At 51.5% G+C, this 11753-nt stretch overlaps 1 protein-coding gene across 1 annotated transcript; it reads left to right on the forward strand.

Moving 5' to 3' along the window:
• Positions 1–533: 533 nt before the first annotated feature.
• LOC113223750 (multidrug and toxin extrusion protein 1-like) lies at positions 534–11362 on the forward strand (the record flags this gene model as incomplete). The annotated part of the gene is made up of 3 exons (XM_031935111.1): positions 534–837; positions 9157–9264; positions 11222–11362. Coding segments are annotated over exons 1-3 (384 nt in total), but the record flags the coding sequence as incomplete, so codon positions are not given.
• Between the last annotated feature and the right edge of the window lie 391 nt (positions 11363–11753).

Below are 11753 nucleotides of genomic sequence, written 5' to 3' on the forward strand. Positions count from 1 at the left end.
GATGAGGAAGCTGAGGCTCTGGGAGGAAAGCGCGCTGCCCATGCCCTTCTGGGCCACAGCCTCTTGTACTCCCACGCAGGCTGATGGATAAACTTCCAACACGACCAGCGGGCACCAACTGTGCAACTTGGCAAATGGGAGCATGTTGCTCTATCCTGGTAGATTCTAAGTTCTCTAATGGAACAACTGATGAAAGGAAAGGAGTATGCAACATCCAAACCAGCATCAAAGCGAGTACCCAACTCAATCTGCACAGTAAATGCGCCCAACCCATACACTCCGCGGGGTGCTACCGTAGTCACCGCTCGAGGCCTCTGAGTCCTTCCAGGCCAGGTCGTTCAGAACCTGAAACTCCCAGCGGAGGTGCAGAGCCGGGGTGAGTCCTGGCGACCGCGAGACTTGGACGACCCAGCCCCCGGAGCGCATTCCGTTAGTTTCCAGAGCTTTTTCAAACTTTGCCTTCCAAGTGCAGGAGTTCCTTGGTCTTTGCCAGACCCGCAGGCGTCCGCAGTGGTGCAGAAAAAGGTGCAAAGGGTGCGCCCAAGGTCGCAGGCTGCCTGGCTGCGCTTTCAGTGGGGCCCCCGGGCGCCAGGCGCGGGGCGGGCTCTAGGCGGGCGGCCGGGGCGGGGACTGCAGAGCGGGCTGCGCTGCGCGGTCCCCACTGCCTGCCTCTGCGATACCGGGCTGCAGCGCGCCAGTCACATGGAGAATCCTGAGGAGCCCGCGCCCGTGCGCGGAGGCCCGGAGGCCACCCTTGAGCTCCGTGGGTCGCGCTGCCTGCGGCTGTCCGCCTTCCGAGAGGAGCTGCGGGCGCTCTTGGTCCTGGCGGGCCCGGCGGTGAGTAAGGTGGCCTCGGTGGGAGGCCGGTCCCGGCGAGCTGGGGGCCTGGTGAGTCCTGCCTCCGCGGGTGACTTGGCGGAGTTTGGGGATAGAGCGAGCTGGCCGCGGGCGGGCGCCGGGAAGCATAGTGCCAGGAGCCGGGCGGGCACCCCAGCTCCTCCGCCTGCGTCCCGGCCGCCCTCCGCTCCGCACCACCCGACTGTGAGCTCCGCGGGGCACTGCGGGCACGCTGGCATGCGCCTAGGCGCACGTTGGCTCGGAGAGGCCGGCGGCTCCCGCCTCCTACGCCAGGAGACACCGGGGAGCTGGGACCTTTGCGCCTAACGGGGCTCAACCAGGTCCAGGCTGCATTTGCATCCGGGGGTGCCTTCTCTGGGAGCTGATTCCAACCAACAAAGCACAAGTTGTCTGAACTTCAAAACACGAAGGAACTTACTTCTTTGAAAATCAGCGGTAAAAAGCTCGGGAGCTCAGCGATCTAAATAATCCCGAGGCATGGAGGAGGAGGTGCGTGGTCTGTCGTGGACTTAGAGCTGCGAAATGATTTCTTCAGAATTAAGTCAACCTCTACCGACGAAACCAGAGGCATCCTGTACCGCCCCCTCCCTGCCAGTAATTATGTATGTAAAAGAAAAAAGGGGTTTTAATGTGGTTCTTTGTGGGATCGAGGTGTTCTTATCTGTGGGATTCTTTTCTTTTTAATCATTAGGTTAGGGCTGTTTCTGCCTTGTCTCCTAAAAGTAACGTGGTTTTTAAAACCACAAAAATAAAATCCTATCCACGTTCTCCTGCCAGCTTGGGTGGTTTTCAAACCGAGAGGGTAGGACGCTGCGCAAGAAGCGACCGGTATGCACTTAAGGCGTGAATAAGCTTTTGACTTTGAGGCCCACATTCTGCACCTGCGCGGGCTGAGGGGGGCCGCTGTGCTCCTGGAGTGGGGACTCGGTGGTTTGTGGGATATTGTGGCACACGCTGTGGTGTGCAGGACAGCAAGAGTAATGCCGAAGTCAAAGCCATGGAATGAAGATCCATCAGCGATGCTTTCTCACAGACCAGAAAGAACTCATGATTTGGAGCCGGGCCCGTAATCCCAGCACTCTGGGAGGCTGAGGCGGGTTGATCACTTGAGGTCAGGAGTTTGAGACCAGCCTGGGCAAAATGGTGAAACTCCGTCTCTACTAAAAATACAAAAAGTAGCCAGACGTGGTGGCGGGCGCCTATAGTCCCAGCTACTCCAGAGGCTGAGGCACGAGAATCGCTTGAACCTGGGAGGCGGAGGTTACAGTGAGCCAGATGGTGCCTCTGCACTCCAGCCTGGTCATGGCCGGCCCCGTGGCTCACGCCTGTAATCCCAGCACTTTGGGAGGCCGATGCAGGCAGATCACGAGGTCAAGAGATCGAGACCATCCTGGCTAACAAACCCCGTCTCTACTAAAAATGCAAAAAAAAAAAAAAAAAAAGAAAAAAAAAATGAGCTAGGCATGGTGGCAGACGCCTGTAATCCCAGCTACTTGGGAGGCTGAGGCAGGAGAATCGCTTGAACCTGGGAGGTGGAGGTTGCAGTGAGCCGAGATAGCGCCGTTGCACTCCAGCCTGGGCAAAAAGAGCAGAACTCTGTGTCAAAAAAACAAAAATAAAAAAAAACCTCATGATTTAGAATCTCAAGACCTGGGGCTGCATGCCCTGCTTTGACCTCCGAAAGTAAGTCAGGAAGCAGCTGTGCAGATTGAAACAGCCTCTTAACCTCTTCTGGTCTCTGCGTAGTCATCTGTAAAATGGAGATAATAATCATGTCTTGTCCTAACATTCCCTCATAGAGCTGCTGTAAGAAAGGGCTTTCTAAGGCTATTATTGTTTTTTTTTTTTTTTTTTTTTGAGACAGGGTCTTGATCTGTTGGCCAGGTTGGCGTGCAGTAGTGCGATCACAGCTCACTACAGCCTCAACTTCCGAAGTAGTGGAGAGTACAGGCACACACCACCATGCCTGGCTAATTTTTGTATTTTGGGTTAGAGATAGGGTCTCCTTGTGTTGCCCATTACTTGAATTCCTGGGCTCAAGCACTCCTCCTGCCTTCGGTCTCCCAAGAGCTGGGATTATAAGCATGAGCCACCTTGCCCAGCCTGTTATTGCTTTAATAGTATAGCAATAATAATAATAATAACAATAATAATAACAACAGGGCAGGTTTCTGAAATCCAGCCCTCCTAGTAGCTTGATCCCCTTGATGTGGGATCCTCTCCAGTTCTCCAGGGATGAGCACTGCATGGACGCACTGGGGACCTCACCTTTTCTCTTTGTCTGTACATGCGTGTATACCATTGTGTTTATTACAAATGTCATGCATATTTAGTGTAGAAAAAAATAGAAAACCAAGACCAACAAAAGGAAAAAACCCTCTGAAATCTCACCACTGAGAGGTAATTTGGGAGCTTTCCTTCCAGTCCTTTGTGCGTGTATGTCTCTGCTTTGTGAAAATGTGATGGTAGAGTTTTGCTACCTGTTTTAGTCTTTCATGAAGTGTATGTGGACCCGCCTGGGTCTGTCTCCCATCTCTAATCCCATCTGCTGTAAAGTTTTCTGTTTGCTAAAGGGCATGGGATAAGGAGAGACCACCCCCTTCTTTTCCCATGCTCATTGTCCAATACTTTCTACTCCAAGTGTCCAACATAACATGAGGAAGATGCCCTGTCCGGCTCTCCTCTCTGTAATTTTCTGTCTTATTCGCCATCTCCCTTCCAGACCTCTCAAGTTAACCCTGACCCTTGAGGTCTCACTGGGCTTTAAATGAGGCCTTTGTAAAGAGAATAACCCATAACACAATGGAAAGTGTGAGCCGAATGGTGCTTACTTCTCAAAAGATGTGTCCATTTCATCTTGGAGAAAGCTTGAGGAAGACTGGATTTGCAAGGGAAGGAATGTGCAGATACCTGGCCTCAGGTACTCCAGCTGTGCCTCCTCTTTGTCATCAGCCTCTCATCACCTGGCTGAATCCAGAAACTTCAAACAGCAAAAGTTCTGAAAAGTAACACCCAAGGTGGACCCCCGGGCATTGCCCAGGATGTAACAGAGGTGGGACAGCCTAGGCCCCAACTCAGGGAAGTGTTTCCACTTGTAAGGGAAGGAGATGGCGGACCTTCTAGGGCTGCAGGGTGGAAATATCAGATAAGACAGGCAGGTTGAGGGGGGTGAGGTGGGGGATCTGGAGAGACCCGCTTTACCCAGGACACACAAAGGAAAAAAAGCAGGCTGACCTTTTGAATTGTATCCTGAAGGCAATGGAGAAGATAATTGATCAGGAAGTGGTTACTGACACCAGATTCTGCAGGAGAAGCCTGGTCAGAGACAGACAGGCCTAGGCCGGAGGAAGAGAAGACCTACAGGGAAGGCGGTTCCTCCCATTCAAAGGGTGAGAGGAAGTAGTCAAAGATGACAGGAGCTGGACAGAGGAAAGCCGGGTGAGGTCCGGACCCCGCCGCCTCTACTCCCTGTTTCCTCCTCCAATCCGTCCTCACCAAGGCCTTTGGCTTTAACTCCTTAAATACCTCTCAGAGGGATCCACTTTTTAAATGCCCATCTGAGCTTATGTCTCCTGCTCAGAACCTTTTCCTTGGTCCTGCAAAGTCCTCTGTGGCCTGGGCCTGGCCAGCCCTCCAGCCTCATCTCTCTTCCCTATCTCCTGGTTACACCCTCCACCCAGCCTCCTTTCAGTGCCTCAGCCTGGAAAGTCCTCCCCTACAGACAAGGCTGGTACCCGACTATTTGACATTGACTTGCTCATCATGCAGGTTTCAGCTCCACTTCATTTCCCCCAGTAACCTCTGAATTCTCTGCTGCACCCCCATAGCTCATCACACAAATGTCTTGAGCTGTGTAATTTATTGCATTTTGAACATCTTTCCCTACACTCTACAGATGCTCCCTGGCTTACGATGGGGTTACGTGCACTGAAAATATCATTAAGTCAAAATGCCTCTAAAGGATGAGATCATGGATTGCAACAGTCCTGACTTGCGTGGGACAGCCGTGACTGGCTTGCCACCCTTATGCTGGCCAATTATCTTCAGTTCCATTGCAAGAGTAATAGCTGCCTTCTTTTCCCCAGAAGCAGGAGACACATATGGCCGTTTTGTGCTCATGATGGGATGCGAAAACACAAAACAATACCCAAAAAATGCTGGCAACACAGTCTACTGTAGAGTGTCAGTTGCCTGCACTCGTGATGGCAGGGCTGATGGGCAGCTGTGGCCCACTGCCCTGACAGGCACTGCAAGTCTGAGACTACACATTACTAGCCCGGGAAAAGATCAATATCCCAAATTCCAAGTACAGTTTCTACTGAATGTCCATTGCTTTTGCACCACTGCAAAGTTGAAAAATTGTACCTCAGAAGCATCTGTACTGTGGGTCCCACGGGGCAGAAATGGAGTAATGGTGTCTAACTCACACCCGTTCCCCCAGTGCTTGGATGTACTTCGTGCTCCAAAGACAGTGGCTGTATGTAACCATCTGAGTTGAGAGTCAGGTAGCTGGGCTGGTTGCGAAACCTCCTGGGCTGTGCTTCCTCACATGTAAAGGAAGTGGGGCTGTCCCAGGTGCCCTCTTAGCTTTTCTCCAGTGAGTGAACTTTCAGCAGTCATGGGAGGGGGTAGGAGAGGCTGTCTGGAGGTGCCTGGCCCTGGAGAGCAACTTCTAAAGCCGCCAGGCATTGAAGGTCTTTATCTGGCTGCCAAGTTTGCTTATGGTTGTCCAGCCAAAATCTGAGCAGGGTCGCTGTGACAAGAAGGGACGGAAGCACGGTCAGTCTGGAAGTTCCTTTGTTTGAGACAGGGTCTTGCTCTGTCGCCCAGGCTGGAATGCAGTGGTGTGGGCGGCTCACTGCAGCCTCAAACTCCTGAGCTCAAGTGATCCTTCATGCCTCAGGCTCCTGAGTGGCTGGGATCACAGGTGCGTGCCACCATGCATGCTATTTTTGCTATTTTTTTATAGAGACGTGGTCTCTACAAAATGTTGCTGGGCTGGTCTTGAACTCCTGGGCTCAAGCAGTCCTCCCGGCTCAGCCTCCCCAAGTGCTGTGATTGCAGGCATGAGCCACCGTGCCCTGCCCAGTCTGGCAATTTCTGTCATCCATTCAGCTCTGTCCAAGCCACTGCCAGTTCAGGCTGTTCTTCAGACAGCAGCTGCTGAGACATCTAGCGGAACAGGCCTTTGTCCAGTATTGGTTCATTCCCTGGGCACAGAAATACGCTCTGTGATAGCACAGTCCAGAGGGTCTGGAGCACTCTCAAAGTGTGACCCTGGACCACATGTAGCTTGCCTGGGTGTGTATGAGGGAGCGTGGGGATATACTGAAATGAAGATTCCTCAGCCCCATGGACCTCCTGGGCCTTTTATTTCTTTCTTTTTTCTTTCTTTCTTTTTTTTTTTTTTTTTTGAGACAGAGTCTCTGTCGCCCAGGCTGGAGTGTAGCGGTTCGATCTCCACTCACTGCAACCTCTGCCTCCTGGGTTCAAACAATTATCCTGCCTCAGCCTCCCGAGTAGCTGGGATTACAGGTGTGCACCACCATGCCCAGCTAATTTTTTTGTATTTTTAGTAGAGACGGGGCTTCACCATGTTGGCCAGGCTGGTCTCAAACTTCTGACCTCAGGTGATCCACCCGCCTCCGCCTCCCAAAGTGTTGAGATTACAGGTGTGAGCCACTGAGCCCGGCCTAACCTCTTGGGGCTTGCAATGGGCCAGGGCAAAGCCTCCCAGGTGACCCTTATGTACATGATCCACAGTCTGTGGCCAAGTGTTCACCCAAAGGGCTTGAAACCAAGATCTGAAAGAGGTTAGTAAATCTGGACTGAAGCCGAGATCCCTGGCACGGACTTTCAGGATGGGCCGGCTGCATGAGGCTGCCCGACTCAGGCAGTCAGAGCACAGGGTTGTTGCCGTAACCCCGGCAGAGCGGCAGCAGCTCTCAGAAAGCTATTTTTGCTGGCTTTGGCATTGAAGGTGCATCCCACATGGGTTAGTCTAACTCAGCTCAACTTCCTGGCCTTTTGTATCCAAGACATCTAATGATTCCCACCCTTGGACGGACCCCCACCCAAGTGAGAAAGATGCTCAGGGCAGTGCAGTTTGTGATGGTAAAATCTGGGCGGCACTCCAAAGATCGGGTAGTAGGGGACACCGAGCACGTTTCCACGCGAAGCCATGAAAAACAGCTCACAGGTGGCCCGCAGGGAGGCAGGGAGCTGTGGAGTGGAAACGCGATGTTCCGTGGGAAAGGAGAAGACAGATTCTGTGAACACAACCGTTTGTGACAGGTGATATGCAAAAGCTTAAAGCACAGTAAGTTGAAAAGATTTGGAAGTGATGCTGAGTTTACAAATAAAAAGGACCCTGTGGCCTTTAAAAGTACATGAATTCACAATTTAAAGAGACACCAAGCTCCACCTAATGGGGACATCTGTAAGGGTGGTGACAATGCCGAAATCGTGTGGCACCGTTCCCAGTACAGGCCTACGGGGCGTCCATTGGCTCTAGGTTTAGATTCTACAGCATCTGGTTCTTCATCCCAGCCTTTTTTATTGACACCTCCACCCCACCCCCTTTTATTCCCATCTTCTGTCTTATTTTGGCTTACTCATGCAGAACATTGCAAAAGTGCTCCTCATGTTCAGTAGTGGGGACTGTTGGCGATTAAATTCACATTAGGCTTCTGTGGTAGTGAGAGAGGTGCCTGGATCATGTAGGAGTTGATACAAGAAAGATAATTCTCCTACAACACACACACACACACACACACACACACACACACACACACACACACACCCGTAACAGGCTTTGCATGCTCTGAAGTTCTGAGCCCATCACAGGAGTTGAAAATGGTCTCTCCCCAGATGTGGATTCTGGGGAAGAAAAGAGGGAGATCATCGGAAGCATCATGGCTCGGGGGCCTGATGAGGTCCTGATGTAGCAATTTTAGGTTGGCTGCAGAGCTGGCAGATGGGCTGTGTGTGAGCCTGGTGGAGGTCCAATGAAGCTAAGTCATTGGAACCCTAAAAGGGGGGCCTTTCTGTGGGCTCAGCACAGAGGATTCTGTTCTCCTTGAGGGCGGCGAGAGGCAGCCTTGCGGCTGGACCAGCAGCAGCATCACCAACTCTGGGGTACCAGCTTCAGTGAGGGCCCCACGGGGCAGATGCAGGCAGCGGCGGCGGCAGCAAATCCTTAGGCACCCATTCTCTCCTAGGGAGCAGGGATCAGGTGAAGCCCCCACTTTGGGCCATGTAGCCTGCCAGGGGAGAGGGAATTCCTCAAGAAAGATACTGGACGGCCTGGGTCTAGTGGGTGCGGGGCAGGAGGTGATTTTAAGTTAACCTCCAGAAATAAGCTCATTATCCAATCATGTAGTGAAAGCACTGGAGCAATTCATAGAATTGCCCCCTGGAATTTTGAGGAAGAATGGTTCAATATTCCAGAATTTGCCCTCACATCTGAGGCTTCCTAGATTGCAAGGTGTTCAGCAGGCCTGTAATGTTTCACCCTGAGAGTCCGGATCCCACTGGGACTCCAAATGGACGATCTCATTGCTTCCTCCGGTCTTTGGACTTCCTTGCTGGAGTGAGTTCTTGTTGTTGAAGGCTGCATTCCCTCCAGTCTGCACTAGGAATCTTGGATAACAAGGGGGTTATCCCAGAAGGCCGCCTCTACAGATTTCAGAGGAAATTTAATGTGATCTATGGCTTGAGAAACTGAAGCAAAAAACCAAAAAGGCAGGTTGGGGGCGGTGGCTCATGCCTGTAATCCCAGCACTTTGGGAGGCCGAGGTGGGCGGATCACGAGGTCAGGGGTTCGAGACCAGCCTGACCAACGTGGTGAAACCCCGTCGCTACTAGAAATCCAAAAATTAGGCGGGCGTGGTGGCGCCCGCCTATAATCCCAGCTGCTCAGGAGGCTGAGGCAGGAGAATCACTTGAACCCGGGAGGCGGAGGTTGCAGTGAGCTGAGATCGCGCCACTGTACTCCAGTCCAGGTGACAGTGTGAGACTCTGCCTCAGAAAAATAAAAGAAAAACCGAAAAGGCTGGGAAGTTCTCAAAAAAAGTGATCCTGACCCAGTGGTTGCAAATAAATGTTTTAATATTTCAAAAAGCCTCCCATCCCCAGCCCCAGAAATTGTACATTTGCCTGTGAAAGGTGGCAGAGGCTCACTGAAGTCGGGTTTCTTTACTTCTGACTGGACTTGTTGGGTCGGGGTCACCCTTGGGGCCCCAGGCTTCCCTGCGATGGTGGGCACTCACCTCCCTTCCCGTTCCCCTCTCTTCCCAGTTCTTGGTTCAGCTGATGGTGTTCCTGATCAGCTTCATAAGCTCCGTGTTCTGTGGCCACCTGGGCAAGCTGGAGCTGGACGCAGTCACGCTGGCGATCGCGGTATGTGTGGGCTTTCTGGAAGGTTTACCAGCACGGTCTGTGTTTGTCTCCTGCTGCTACTATAACAAATCACCAAAATGTAGCAGTTGAAACCTACACAGACTTACTCTCTTACAGTGCTGGAGTGCAGAAGTCTGAAGTGGGTTTCATGGCCTAAAATCAAGGTGCTGCAACTTTAATTCCCCTATGCCGTGTAACCTTGCAGATTCCTAGGTTCTGGGGATTGGGATGGGGACATCTTGGGGGGCATTATCCTGTCTACCACATCTTCTCATTTCTATTTTTTTCATTTTATTTTGTTGTGTTTTTTTTTAGACAATGTCTCACTCTGTCACCCAGGCTGGAGTGCAATGGTACGATCTCGGCTCACTGCAACCTCCACCTCCCGGGTTCAAGTGATTCTCCTGCCTCAGCCTCCTGAGTAGCTGGGGTTACAGACAGGCGACACCACACTTGGTTAATTTTTGTATTTTTAGTAGAGATGGGGTTTCACCATGTTGCCCAGGCTGGTCTTAAACTCCTGAGTTCAAGCAATCCACCTGCCTTGGCCTCCGAAAGTGCTGGGATTACAGGCGTGAGCCACTGGGCCCAGCCTGACATCATCTTATTTCTTTCTTTTTTTTTTTTTTTTTTTTCAGAGTCTCCCTCCAACCCAGGCTGGAGTGCAGTGGTGTAATCTCGGCTCACTGCAACCTCTGCCTCCTGGGTTCAAGCAATTCTCCTGTCTCAGCCTCCTGAGTAGCTGGTATTACAGGTGCCTGCCACCACGTCTGGCTAATTTTTGTATTTTTAGTAGAGACGGGGTTTCACCTTGTTGCTTGGGCTGGTCTTGAACTCCTGACCTCAGGTGATCCACCCGCCTCGGCCTCCCAAAGTGCTGGGATTACAGGCATGAGTCCCAGCACCTGGCCTACATCATCGTATTTCTAATCCGTGGAACTCGTTCCCATTCTTGGTCCCACTGCTTGGGGAGGGGAACAGTAAAAGGGGCGTTCAAGTCTGACTTCCTCAGAGGAACTGACTCCCCCCATGCCCACCCCTCAGTTGTCTGTGTTACTGAGAGTCCTAATCTAGAAATGAGTCTGGAAGGTGAAAGTCTAGATCTTTGTGTCCAAATTTAAAATTGGAAAGATCTGCAAATCCTCTCCGTATAGTAGATGTGAACTCCCCCAAACCAGAGACATGTCATCAGTCTCAGCCAGGAATTGTCAACTGGCTACGCAAGACCAAAGGGTTTGGTTTGTCTAGTTAGGGTATTTCTAGAAAAGTGGATTCAGTGGCTCTCGGGCAGGTGTATGTTCCCCTTTCCTTTCCTCCTGCCCTGACGGAGACACAGTTTCACTTGATCTGCCTGGTGTCACCAGGCATTTGAGCTTGCTACCCATAAACTATGCAAGATGCCTGGGAACTAGTCACCAAGTATATGTGGAACTAGCTATGAGTACATATGGCTTATTTATTTGTTTATTTATTTTGAAATGGAGTCTCGCTTTGTCTCCCAATCTGGAGTACAGTGGTTCAATCTTGGCTCACTGCAGCTGCCACCTCCGGGGTTCAAACGATTCTCCTGCCTCAGCCTGGGATTAGAGGCATGCGCCACCACACCCAGCTAATTTTCTGTATTTTTAGTAGAGATGGGGTTTTACCATGTTGGTCAGGTGGGTCTTAAACTCCTGATTTTGTGATCCGCCCTCCTCGACCTCCCAAAGTGCTGGAATTACAGGCGTGAGCCACTGCCCCAGCATGGCTTACTTTATTTTGGCTTTAGTGGGTAACATGGACAAATCCCAGGTTTAATTACCCATTTTGTTTTTAAGTATTGTATTTGCAATAGAGGAGAAGACAGAAATGCACTTAGCAAGACTCAGCAGATTCTCTTTGGCCAAGGAATTGCAGGATGTGGCCAAGGACTTATCAAAGTCAGTGCTTCCAGGCTGGGTGCAGTTTGGGCTGTTGTCCACAGGTTCCCTGCTGTACAATCAAGTGGAGGTACCAGGTTCCAAATAGGGAGCGCATCAGACATCCTGTGATACCACTCCCCGGTTTGGGGGCCACTGCCCTGGACTCCCCAAAGCTTCAGGGTTTGCTGCTGACCCTGGTGAAGGTGAGCACACCTGGAAATCCTCTGGCACTAGCCTGGACTTCAGACTGCCTTTGCACTCCCAGTGCCCCCCAGGGTACGGACGCAGGCCATGCTAGGTCTCCAGCAGGTGGACTTTTCTGTGCTACTGTGCCATTGCATTCCCAGAAGAAGTGTCCCTGATTGCTGAAATTGGAGAGCAATGTGACTTTTTTTTTTTTTTTTTTTTCAGATGGAGTCTTGCTCTGTCACCCAGGCTGGAGTACAGTGGCACGATCTTGGCTGACTGCAAGCTCTGCCTCCCGGGTTCACGCCATTCTCGTGCCTCAGCCTCCCGAGTAGCTGGGAATCCAGGCGTCCGCCACCATACCCGGCTAATTTTTTGTATTTTTTAGTAGAGATAGGTTTTCACCGT

The sequence above is a fragment of the Piliocolobus tephrosceles genome, unplaced genomic scaffold, assembly GCF_002776525.5.
Source record: "Piliocolobus tephrosceles isolate RC106 unplaced genomic scaffold, ASM277652v3 unscaffolded_42428, whole genome shotgun sequence".
Classification (NCBI taxonomy): Eukaryota; Metazoa; Chordata; class Mammalia; order Primates; family Cercopithecidae; genus Piliocolobus; species Piliocolobus tephrosceles.